The 12,327-nt window shown below is 40.5% G+C and overlaps 1 protein-coding gene across 4 annotated transcripts in view; it reads right to left on the reverse strand.

Annotated features, from left to right (window-relative positions):
• Positions 1-12,327, reverse strand: part of SHANK3 (SH3 and multiple ankyrin repeat domains 3) — a 502,635-nt gene that overhangs the window by 97,775 nt on the left and 392,533 nt on the right. Inside the window, exon 24 of one of the 4 annotated variants that reach the window (XM_056573014.1) lies at positions 551-582. The exons of the other annotated variants lie outside the window; for them this stretch is intronic. Coding sequence (XP_056428989.1) covers positions 551-582 — 32 coding nt within the window. The remainder of the gene's footprint in view (positions 1-550; positions 583-12,327) is intronic. 4 annotated transcript variants of the gene reach the window in all.

Consider the following 12,327-nt stretch of genomic DNA (forward strand, 5'->3'; position numbering starts at 1 on the left):
GCGATCGCTCCACCCATTGAAGCAGACAGGCTCCCTGGCATCAGCTGACTAGTGATGTGAGGTCTCAGCCGCATTGCAACCTGGGAAAAATCTAAGACAACAGTCATTTTGTATGCTGCTAAAAATAAATATTGACGTGAAAATCACATAAGAATTGTGAGAAAACCGTCACACACAGGTACAGACACTATATTATGAACTACAATAACTTTACAGCCCCTGTAGCATAGTCAAATAAATAAAAATCCTGGAATACCCCTTTAATGTTTTGCCAAGATGTACAATATATACATTTTTTGTATCTGACAGAGTACATTTGAAGTCAATTACAGAAAGTATCTTTTCCTTGCATTCTGAAAAAGTTGTGTACAATTTTAATCAGAAGCTTATTGAGAAGGAAAGTAGACTCCCAAAAATGACTCCACTGACCTCCGAGAAGGAAAACTGACCCCCCCGACCCTCGGGCTGGAGATCACAAGACAGGTCAAGGAAGAAGACAGACAAACAGACAGAGCCTGCCGATGACTGGTGGCTGCATGCAAAGACTTACACAATGTGCCAAAATTCCGAACATCTGAATGTCTGAGAAGGATCAACATGCAATATAAACAAAGGGGAGAAAGAGAGAAATAGCAAGATAGGTAGAGAAAAAAGGGACAAGAGAGAAGTGACAAATTAGGGTCAAAGCCAGGGTTAAAAAGTGGAGAGAAAAATAGGGATATAGCAAGACAGAAAAAGAGGGATAGGAAGGAGATGGAGTGAAAATGGGATGGAAAAGAGAAATGTTAACATTGCAGCATCAAGAACAGATATATAATGACAGTCTCCTCGTAGAGTAGGAGCTATTAACCAAACTTCAGTCAGACAAAATGGTTGTGGCCAGCCAACAATACAGAAGAGAACATACAGACAACTCATTTCTGACAAACCTGTTCTGATTCTGCTCTACCCTGAATGTATAACCTGGTACAAGCATTTACAAATTATTATCACTACTATCCATGAGGTTTTGTCATTTTTTTTATAACTATTTAAGGGGATTCCTGATTTTATTATATAAATATTTATTATTTATACAAGAGGAAACCATACAATTGTCTAATATATTGAAATTAAAATCCTGTTTACATACCCCTACACTGTAGACGGGTACAGTTTAACACATCCCTTTTTGCTAAATAATGTTTTATGGAATCTACTCTGCTTTATCATAACTTATTTTGCCTCTGGCAAATATGCTAAATATATGGTACATAACAAACATGATGTGAACATAGCCTTATATGACATTGGACATGCTGGCTCATGTGACACAAGACTATTCTGTGGGCCATATTATTCTACTGTGCAAAGTCAGGGATCAATTGCACTGTCAGAAGAAATATATGCAAGGAGAATTTTATGCACCCTTATAATCGAAAACTGTTGGGTTTCCTATTTCAGATAATCCATCTTTAGGCTGATGTCACACACAGTAGTTTCTGAGCAAAAGCCAGAAGTGGATTAGCAGGAAGGAGAAGTATTAGTCCTTTCTTTCTATTTTCCATATTTTCCATTCGTAGACATGTCAAAAGTTTAGATCAGTCAGGGTCTCAGTGCGGAGACCCTCTTGAATGGTTAGATATAGACAGGTACCGTGTGCTTAACTCCCTGGATCGGCACTCAGTTTGACTAATTGCAGGAAACCGTCTCTATTATAGTCTATGGAGCCAGTCTCCAGTGATCAGACTAACTTGAGCGGCGAGTAAAGCACACTACTGTATGCTTCACCTAGCTATATCTAATCATCCGAGGAGGTCACAGCGCTTAGTCTGTAACATGTGAAAGTTAAATTAAATGACAGTAGCACTTTAAAATGAAGACTATCAATTTATTCCAATCCTGTGCATAAATATGATCATATAATGTAATGCACTCATGTAGTGACTTTAGTACTTGTTTTATGTACCACAATTTGTGGTAACTGCTACAACAGGTACCTGGAACGTGAAGTAAAGGGGTTGTCCAGGATTAGAAAAATATGTCTGATTTCTTCCAGAAACAATGTTTATTTTTTTTCCTATATGAATCAGCTAGTTATCCGTTATAATAACTGTGTATGTAGTCAGGCTTGGACAACACAGTAATGCATCAGGACAGTGCATATACTAGAAATCTATAGACACCTACCAGCTAAAGAAATGCAACATAATAAAGCTCAAACACATTGGCTTGAGGATAAACTGGGGTACTAGTGGGTCAGACATTCACTACTCCATGATTGCATAGTACTAATACTACAATGGAGACTACTGATGGGATTGCCAACAAAATCCAGAGCTTCGGAATCAACTTCAGGTATTGATCAGAATATGTTATTAATAAAGGGGTCTCCAGTTTAAGAAATATATTGTTGTCACCCATGTGGAGTTAATAAAGGGGGGGGGGGGTCTGTACAAGATCTTCATCTCCTAATTAGTGTAAAGAGCTAGTGCAAGTTGGAGAATCCCGTCCATACTGCACTACACAGGTGACCCATTGATGTAACTGAACCCTGGGTGAAGCTTAATCTGCACTGCAGTGACATTGCGTAACCCTGATCCGCAGCGGATTTACAGTTAGGGATAGCAGTTGTAAAATCTGCAGTTGTGGCTTTTACAAAGCAATAAAAAAATGCATAAGAATTTCCTTGTAAAATCCCCAGAATAGGACCCACCGTTGCGTGTTTTACAACTTCAAATCTGCGGTGAATCCTGTGTGTGGAAATGCACACTTTAAGAGCAATATTTTTGAGTTGCAGCTCAGCACAGCCTCTTTGACACTTTAGCTCTGAACATAACCTAGAGATGACAGATTCCCTTTCAATACGATACACTGCTTCCAGCCACTACTGCATACTGAATACAATTTCAACTCAGTAATACAAAGGTATGCATTAATCTTCTAAACTAACACTATTTTGTGGCAGTCTGAATTTATTCTTCTGACAGGGTTGCACAAAATATAAAAACAAACAAAAAAAGCATGGCTGCTTTAATTTTTTTTTTCAAAAACTGTGCAACACCAGTTTAAAAGTAAATGTAATATTGCACCTAAGTTCAATACTCTTCAATAAGAGTTGAGCTGCAATACCAGACGCAGCCCATGCAAAGGTGTCTTTCTAATCCTGTACAACTGCTTTAACATTATGTCTCTGCAAGGAATTAAGACCAATATAAAGGTATATATATAATAAACCAGCACAGAATAGTGCCCATAACATGGCATGGTTTTAATACTTGGAACAATAATTTAAAGGTATGGTAGACAGAAAAATAAGTACTTCGATTTATGCCTATCCTCACAATCCCTATTCACTATAGTGAATCTTAAAGCTTGTAGAAATGGAGGTTTGATGACCAAATGGTGGAACCTCGGAAAGGAGCGCAGACCTCTTGGTGTAGGATAAAAGTTCTTTTATTGGTTTTATCAATAAAATAACTTTTATCCTACACCAAGAGGTCTACGCTCCTTTCCGAGGTTCCACCATTTGATCATCATTCCGATCCAACCCTCCTCTTCTTTACACACTGGATTTCCCATAGAAATTCTTTAGAGGAACCAGGACGCCGCAATCCAATACTCTACAGGCAACACTAGGTGTTATGCCCTTAGCATAAGACCCTAAGGTAAGGGTCCATCCTGCTGGCCCTTTTCTCTTTTATCTTTGATATCCGAGGTGCGCACTGGACCCTTTTTTCTTTTTTACCTATTTAGAAATGGAGGTTGAGCCATGAACATCCCCTTTATCTACTACAGCACTGGGAGCGATAGAGTCCTAAAATCTTAAAATGTGAAAGTAAGTCTCAAACTTTTGAAGTTTTTCTTATGTCTTTTAGGACATTTATGTGACCTTATATCACCATTTTTTCAGCATGTCTTTACATATATCAATTTCAAAGAATCAGAACCCTATGTAAACTCATAAGGCTAATAAACCTGATAAGGCTATGCGACTCCATTTCTTTAGAATACAGTCAGGGTCTTTGGCAATGCTGGGTGCTGAATGCCGTACTGAGATAGCAGAAGAAAGGGCTTTTTTTTTTTTTTTTTTTTGCTGGCACTGATACTCCAAATCCAATATTAGGGATAGAAGAATCCAATCTGAAAGATATATATATTTATATATAAACATGCAGCTTCATTCTAAAACTACATACAGTGCTAAGAACAATGCGTTTCGAGGGCATCCCTTGAAACATGTTGTTCGTAGTACTGTAGACATATGGTTTTGGAATACAGCTGCATAAAAGCCGCAGAAAAGCCCATTCTTTTAACATCCCAATATGGCATTCAGTACCAAGCTTTGCCAGGGACCCTGTTTGAACTGAGATTCCAACAGAGGGCGAGCATGACTGTAGGACTCATAGGGGTTAAATGTCGCATAGGCATTATAGTTGTTGTGTCTTTGTCACAACCCCATGTGAGGGTGTCCTCTTAGCTGCTTTTTGCTGCAACTAGTGAGCTGATGTTTTTACAACATTACAAAGCCTGCCCTGGCCTGAATAGTAAAAAGATCGGCCCACCAGTGGCGATAAGAGACATCTGGGATTTTATTAGCATCTGGATGCATAAAACTGTATTAAAGAAAAAGAACATTATGGCCCAGGTGTACCAATCTGTCTGAGACAAAAACTGGTGTAATCTGCCCACAGCAAGGTCAGCTTAATATCTCTGGTTATGTGAAAGCTGAGATGTGATTGGTTGTTATGGGCAAATCAGACAGTTTTTGTCTTTGACAAATATGCTGCTGGCTCCCCCTAAAGAATCAGCAATGTTAGGTACACATTCAATTAACATTTAGATCTAAACAATGAAGCTTGTTGTAGTCATTGGGTATCCACCATATACTAAAACATAACACTCCTTCCAGATTCTCGTATCTGAGTTCTAAAGCTTTGACATTTGCATTTTAAATCCAAAGTCAACAATAACGTAAAGTAATAACAAAAACCAGGAATGTTTCCAAAGCTTTGTTTCATGCTTGTATTCCTTATGGATGATTTTGGTCACCCATTTGTTGCTGTTTTTGTAAGCCAAGAAAAAAAGGATTAGTAATAGCATGTCCAGGCGGATGACCTGCCAAAATTTATCTGCAAGCGCTGGCTCAGATTGACACTGCGCCCTGTGAGTGGTCTAAGGAAATGAAAGTGATGGATGATGCCAAGTTATTTCTAGTGTCACTGTAATGTGTTCTGAATAAAAGGGTATAAGGAGCTTTGAATAGATATCGGTCGTGCTGCAGATACATGCACTATGACTGACAGCACCTTGAGAAAAAAGTAGTTAAAACGAATTTTTTTTAGGCTCCCAAGATGATCATTATGTGTAACACAATCACAATGTATTATTGTATCAGTCAGCTACTAAGATAACATTTTCCACTACTGCTATAGATAAAAATGTTCTACCTACTGTTTAGATATATGAATGAACCTAAGGAAACACTCAGTGGGAATTTATCATTGTGGTCTGTGGAAGACGTGTTTTACAGTCAATAGTTTGCAAAAAAAAAATCAAAATCATTTGATAAATTCCCCCATCAGACTTTACCTTTCTATAACCTGCCCTTCCTCATAGCCGGTAAAAGGTGAATCTCACCTTTTACCAGCTATGAGGAAGGGCAAGTTATACGAAGGTAAAGTCTGATGGGGGAATTTATCAAATGATTTTAAAAAAAATTTGGTGGTAAAAAGTCGCATGGGCGGTCCAGCTGTCTAATGTGAGAGACCTCCTGAGAGATTTTTCTCTTCTATATAGTGATATATATACACCCTGTTACTAGTGTGAGCAAAGTACTGTATGTTTTGCCAGTGTACAGTAGGCTTATGAGGCTAGTAAAAGTAAACTTTTAGGATATGTTCACACAGGACAGGTTCACCGCTGTTTCCACCTTGATTTTTGGGCAGAAAATTTAGGGGAAAGAGGTGCAGAAATTGACCTAATTTACTTCCATAGGGAAGTCAAAATCTATAAATCCATAAAATATTAACCATTTAAAGGGGTATTCCAGGCAAAAACTTTTTTTATATATCAACTGGCTCCGGAAAGTTAAACAGATTTGTAAATTACTTCTATTAAAAAATCTTTATCCTTCCAATAGTTATTAGCTTCTGAAGTTGAGTTGCTGTTTTCTGTCTAACTGCTTTCTGATGACTCACGTCCCGGGAGCTGTCCAGCTCCTATGGGGATATTCTCCCATCATGCAAGGGATATTCTCCCATCATGCACAGCTCCCGTGACGTGACATCATCATTGAGCAGTTAGACAGAAAACTTCAGAAGCTAATAACTATTGGAAGGATTAAGATTTTTTAATAGAAGTAATTTACAAATCTGTTTAACTTTCCGGAGCCAGTTGATATATATAAAAAAAGTTTTTGCCTGGAATACCCCTTTAATGAAGCAGCCTTGTTTTGGTCTTGAGGAAGCAGCCAATTTCCATTTTTGAGGTTTTATTTTTTATTTTTTGGTTTTTTTTCCAACTCTTTTTATGCAGGACCAAAAAGAGAAAGCAATTTTGCAATTTTTGTGGGTTTCGTTAGGGTTTGTTTTATTTTACTGCCTTTAAAAATTCAAACTTTTTGTAAGGAAATTAGTATGCTATAACATTTTATTTTGGCTGTATATGGGGGCTCGTTTTCTGATCTGTAGTTTCTATCGGTACCTATTTTGTTTTAATGGGACTTTTTGGTCATTTTTTCTGGTATATGAAGTGATCAAAAATCAGCAATTCTGGAACTTGGTACTTTTTAACGTCTAATGGTGTTTACGCCATTCACTGTCCGGTTTCATTAACATTATATTTTCATAGTAGTTTGGACATGTCCAAATGGGGCAAGACTAAATATGTTTATTTACATTATTTTATGCTTATTCACATTTAGTACATTATTTTTTAAGAATTTTTTTTCACAATTTTTTTAGTACCCATAGGGCACTATTACATGCAATCTTTTGATTGCAAACAGTTCAAAGTTATGCAATAGCAAAGCATTGATCAGTGTTATCAGTCTTCTGCTTATATAGGCTGCTTGTATCTTCAAAGACAGGATCAGATGGCATAGAGGCAGGTAGGGACCCTCTGACTGGGACCCAGGGATTATCACGCTGAGGTCCCAAAAAGCCACTCAAACCCACCAGCACCAGAAATTCTGACTTTTTTTTATCTACAGGGTTAATGTCAGGCATGAGCATAACAGCAGCTATTTCTCACTGTCTATGAAACAAACGCAGCTCCCGTTGTAACTTCACTGGCAGTTAACGCTACATGACAAATATACCTCATTTCGTGTTAAAGTATTCCTGCCCGTGATGTAAATATATGTAACAGGGTGGGAAAGGGTTAAATCTTACAACTTTCATCCACACACTACAGAATTTTTACAGAGATTTATCTACGATGCAAATTTTTAATTACCTGTCACCTACTAAAAAAACAAAAAATTAAAAAAAATAAACCCATGGATGTTAATCACAATGCAATGAGCATTGGGTTCATGTCATTCTTATCTGTTTTCAAGTTCTCGCCAGATATCTGCTCGCTATATTTACACTGACATTGTGCTCCAACCTGTTCATAGGCTGTTCAGCTCTTTTATTTTTGCACCAAATGGACCCTGAACAGGTTGGAGCACAACTGACAGTCGATTCCCAGGAAATTGTATTGACTTGAATGGGGTAAGTCGGGTGTTTGGTATTTTACAATAGTTGGGGGAAGATGAATAATAGGACAGTATAGAGCATTTTTTTCCTCCGGAAAAAACTTCAGATCATGGTGCAAAAAATGAGCCCTCATACCGCCTCGTATGCAGAAAAATAAAAAAGTTATAGGGGTCAGAAGAGGACAATTTTACATGTATTCATTTTCGTACATGTAGTTATGATTTTTTCCAGAAGTACAACAATATCCAACCTATATAAGTAGGATATCAATTTAATCGTATGGACCTACAGAATATAGATAAGGTGTCATTTTTACTGAAAAATGTACTACGTAGAAACAGAAGCCCCCAAAATTTACAAAATGGCGTTTTTTGTCGTACAATGATTTTTTTTCTGTTTCGCCGTAGATTTTTGGGTAAAATGACTGACATCATTACAAAGTAGAATTAGGGGCGCAAAAAAAAATCCCTCATATGATTTTTTAGGTGCAAAATTGAAAGGGTTATGATTTTTAAAAGGTAAGGAGGAAAAAACGGAAGTGCAAAAACAGAAAAATACTTGGTCCTTAAGGGGTTAAAGTAGTAAAATAAATATAACCTACATAAATGGTGTATCCCTGTAACTATATGGACCAACAGAATAAAGATAATGTGTCATGTTTACTGAAAAGTGCACTGCATAGAAACGAAAGCCCTAAAAATTTGCAAAATGGCGGTTTTTCTTTTTATTTCACGCCACAAATATATTTTTTTCACCACAGATTGTGTTATAAAATAAATGATGTCATTACTAAGTACCATTGGTGATGCAAAAACAAGCCCTTATATGGCTCTGTAGGTGCCAAATTGAACACGCTATGATTTTTAGAAGATGAGGAGGAAAAAATAAAAAAGTGCAAAAACAAAGATTGTTTGAGTCCTTAACCTCTTCAGGACCCATGACGTATGCATACGTCATCATACCCTGGGTCTTAAGGACCCATGACGTATGCATACGTCATCATACCCTGGGTCTTAAGGACCCATGACGTATGCATACGTCATCACACCCTGGGTCTTAAGGACCCATGACGTATGCATACGTCATGGCGTTTTCCGGTCTCTGCCGCTCGCCGGGCAGAGATCGGAACCGGATGCCTGCTGAAATCCTTCAGCAGGCATCCAGGGCAAACGCCGAGGGGGGCCATGTAGGCCCCCCATGTCGGCGATCGCCGCAAATCGCAAGGGAAATCGCCCTTGCGATCTGCGGCGATACCGGGCTGATCGGGTCTCTGGGACCCAACCACCCGGTAATTTCGTATGATCCCGGCTGTCACAGACAGCCAGGACCATGCTAACGTATAGGAGCGAGGTGGCAAGCCTGCCACCTCCTCCTATACCCTGCGATCTGTCGGTTAGTTAACCGACCAATCGCAGGGGGGAGGGCGGTTACTTCCTCCCGTCCTGCCCGGCCCCTGAAAGTCCGGAGAGGACGGGAGGAAGACCGGAGGACGCGGCAGGGGACGGGGGAGTGCTGGGGACCGACCCCGGTACTTACCTCGTCCCTGAAGACCCGGATCCAGACGATGAAGACGGCGGCGGCGGCGACGGCGACAGGTGAGTAGATCTTCAGCCGCGGTCGGGCCCTTTACAGCAATGCACGTCGCCGTAAAGCGACATGCATTGCTGTAATAGGACCCTGTAAACTACAACTCCCAGCATGCCCAGACAGCCCTTGGCGTCTGGGCATGCTGGGAGTTGCAGTTTTGCAACATCTGGAGGTCCACAGTTTGGAGACCACTGTGCCCTTCCAGATGTTGCAAAACTACACATCCTCAGCATGCCCTTACTGTCCAGGCATGCTGGGAGTTGTAGTTCTGTAACATCTGGCCCTTCAGATGTTGCAGAACTACAACTCCCAGCATGCCTGGCCAGTTTTGCCATACTGGGAGTTGTAGTTTTGCAACATCTGGAAGGGCACAGATTGGGAACCACTGTATTAGTGGTCTGCAAACTGTAGTCCTCCAGATGTTGCAAAACTACAACTCCAAGCATGCTGGGAGTTGTAGTTCGGCAACATCTGGCTCTAAAGATGTTGCCGAACTACTACTCCCAGCATGCCTGAGAATGTTTGGGAGTTGTGGTTTTGCAACAGCTGGAGGCACACTGGTTGGGAAACATTGTTTCCTAACTCAGTGTTTCCCAACCCGTGTGCCTCCAGCTGTTGCAAAACCACAACTCCCAAACATTCTCAGGCATGCTGGGAGTAGTAGTTTTGCAACAGCTGGAGGTCCCCCCCCTGTGAATGTACAGGGTACATTCACATGGGCAGGGGGCTTACAGTGAGTATCGGGCTGCAAGTTTGCGATGCAGCAAATTTTGCGTGGCAGCTCAAACTCGATGTAATCCCCCCGCCCGTGTGACTGTACCCTAAAAACACTACACTACCACAAAATAAAATAAAAAGTAAAAAACACTACATATACACATACCCCTACACAGCCCCCCTCCCCTTCCCAATAAAAACGAAAAACGCCTGGTACGCCACTCTTTCCAAAATGGAGCCTCCAGCTGTTGCAAAACAACAACTCCCAGTATTGCCAGACAGCCGTTGACTGTCCAGGCATGCTGGGAGTTTTGCAACAGCTGGAGGCACCCTGTTTGGGAATCACTGGCGTAGGATACCCCTATGTCCACCCCTATACAAATCCCTAATTCAGGCCTCAAATGCGCATGGCGCTCTCACTTTGGAGCCCTGTCGTATTTCAAGGCAACAGTTTAGGGTCACATATAGGGTATCGCCGTACTCGGGAGAAATTGACTAACAAATCTTGGGGGTCTTTTTCTCCTTTCACCCCTTATGAAAAGGTGAAGTTGGGGTCTACACCAGCATGTTAGTGTAAAAAAATAAACTTTTTACACTAACATGCTGGTGTTGCCCTATACTTTTCATTTTGACAAGAGGTAAAGGGGAAAAAAGCCCCACAAAATTTGTAACGCAATTTCTCCCGAGTACGGAGATACCCCATATGTAGGCGTAAAGTGTTCTGGGGGCGCACAACAAGGCCCAGACGGGAGAGTGCACCATGTACATTTGAGGTGATTTGCACAGGGGTGGCTGATTGTTACAGCGGTTTTGACAAACGCAAAAAAAACAAAACCCCACATGTGACCCCATTTCGGAAACTACACCCTTCACGGAATGTAATGAGGGGTGCAGTGAGAATTTACACCCCACAGGTGTCTGACAGATCTTTGGAAGAGTGGGCTGTGCAAATTAAAAATGTTGTACAGCCCACTGTTCCAAAGATATGACAGACACCAGTGGGGGGTAAATGCTCATTTTATGCCTTGTTACGTTCCTCAAGGGGTCTAGTTTCCAAAATGGTATGCCATGTGGGGGTTATTTTGCTGTCCTGGCACCATATGGGCTTCCTAAATGCGACATGCCCCCCGAGCAAAATTTGCACTCAAAAACCCAAATATGACTCCTTCTCTTCTGAGCATTGTAGTTCGCCCGTAGTGCACTTCAGGTCAACTTATGGGGTACCTCCATACTCAGAAGAGATGTGGTTACAAATTTTGGGGGGTATTTTCTGCTATTAACCCTTGCAAAAATGTGAAATTTGGGGGGAAACACACATTTTAGTGATTTTTTTTTTTTTTTTTTTACGTATGCAAAAGTCGTGAAACCCCTGTGGGGTATTAAGGCTCACTTTATTTATTGTTACGTTCCACAAGGGGTATAGTTTCCAAAATGGTATGCCATGTGTTTTTTTTTTGCTGTCCTGGCACCATAGGGGCTTCCTAAATGCGACATGCCCCCGAGCAAAATTTGCTCTCAAAAAGCCAAATATGACTCCTTCTCTTCTGAGCATTGTAGTTCACCCATAGTACACCTCAGGTCAACTTATGGGGTACTTTCATACTCAGAAGAGATGGGGTTACAATGTTTGGGGGGTATTTTCTGCTATTAACCCTTGCAAAAATGTGAAATTTGGGGGGAAACACACATTTTAGTGATTTTTTTTTAATTTTTTTTTACGTATGCAAAAGTCGTGAAACCCCTGTGGGGTATTAAGGCTCACTTTATTTCTTGTTACGTTCCACAAGGGGTCTAGTTTCCAAAATGGTATGCCATGTGTTTTTTTTTTGCTGTCCTGGCACCATAGGGGCTTCCTAAATGCGACATGCCCCCAAGCAAAATTTGCTCTCAAAAAGCCAAATATGACTCCTTCTCTTCTGAGCATTGTAGTTCACCCATAGTACACCTCAGGTCAACTTATGGGGTACCTTCATACTCAGAAGAGATGGGGTTACAATGTTTGGGGGGTATTTTCTGCTATTAACCCTTGCAAAAATGTGAAATTTGGGGGGAAACACACATTTTAGTGAAATTTTATTTTTATTTTTTTACATATGCAAAAGTCGTGAAACCCCTGTGGGGTATTAAGGCTCACTTTATTCCTTGTTACGTACCTCAAGGGGTCTAGTTTCCAAAATGGTATGCCATGTGGGGGATTTTTGCTGTTCTGGCACCATAGGGGCTTCCTAAATGCAACATGCCTCCCAAAAACCATTTAAAAAAAAACGTACTCTCCAAAATCCCCTTGTCGCTCCTTCCCTTCTGAGCCCTCTACTGCACCCACCGAACACTTTACATAGAC

The sequence above is a fragment of the Hyla sarda genome, chromosome 4 (assembly GCF_029499605.1).
Source record: "Hyla sarda isolate aHylSar1 chromosome 4, aHylSar1.hap1, whole genome shotgun sequence".
NCBI lineage: Eukaryota > Metazoa > Chordata > Amphibia > Anura > Hylidae > Hyla > Hyla sarda.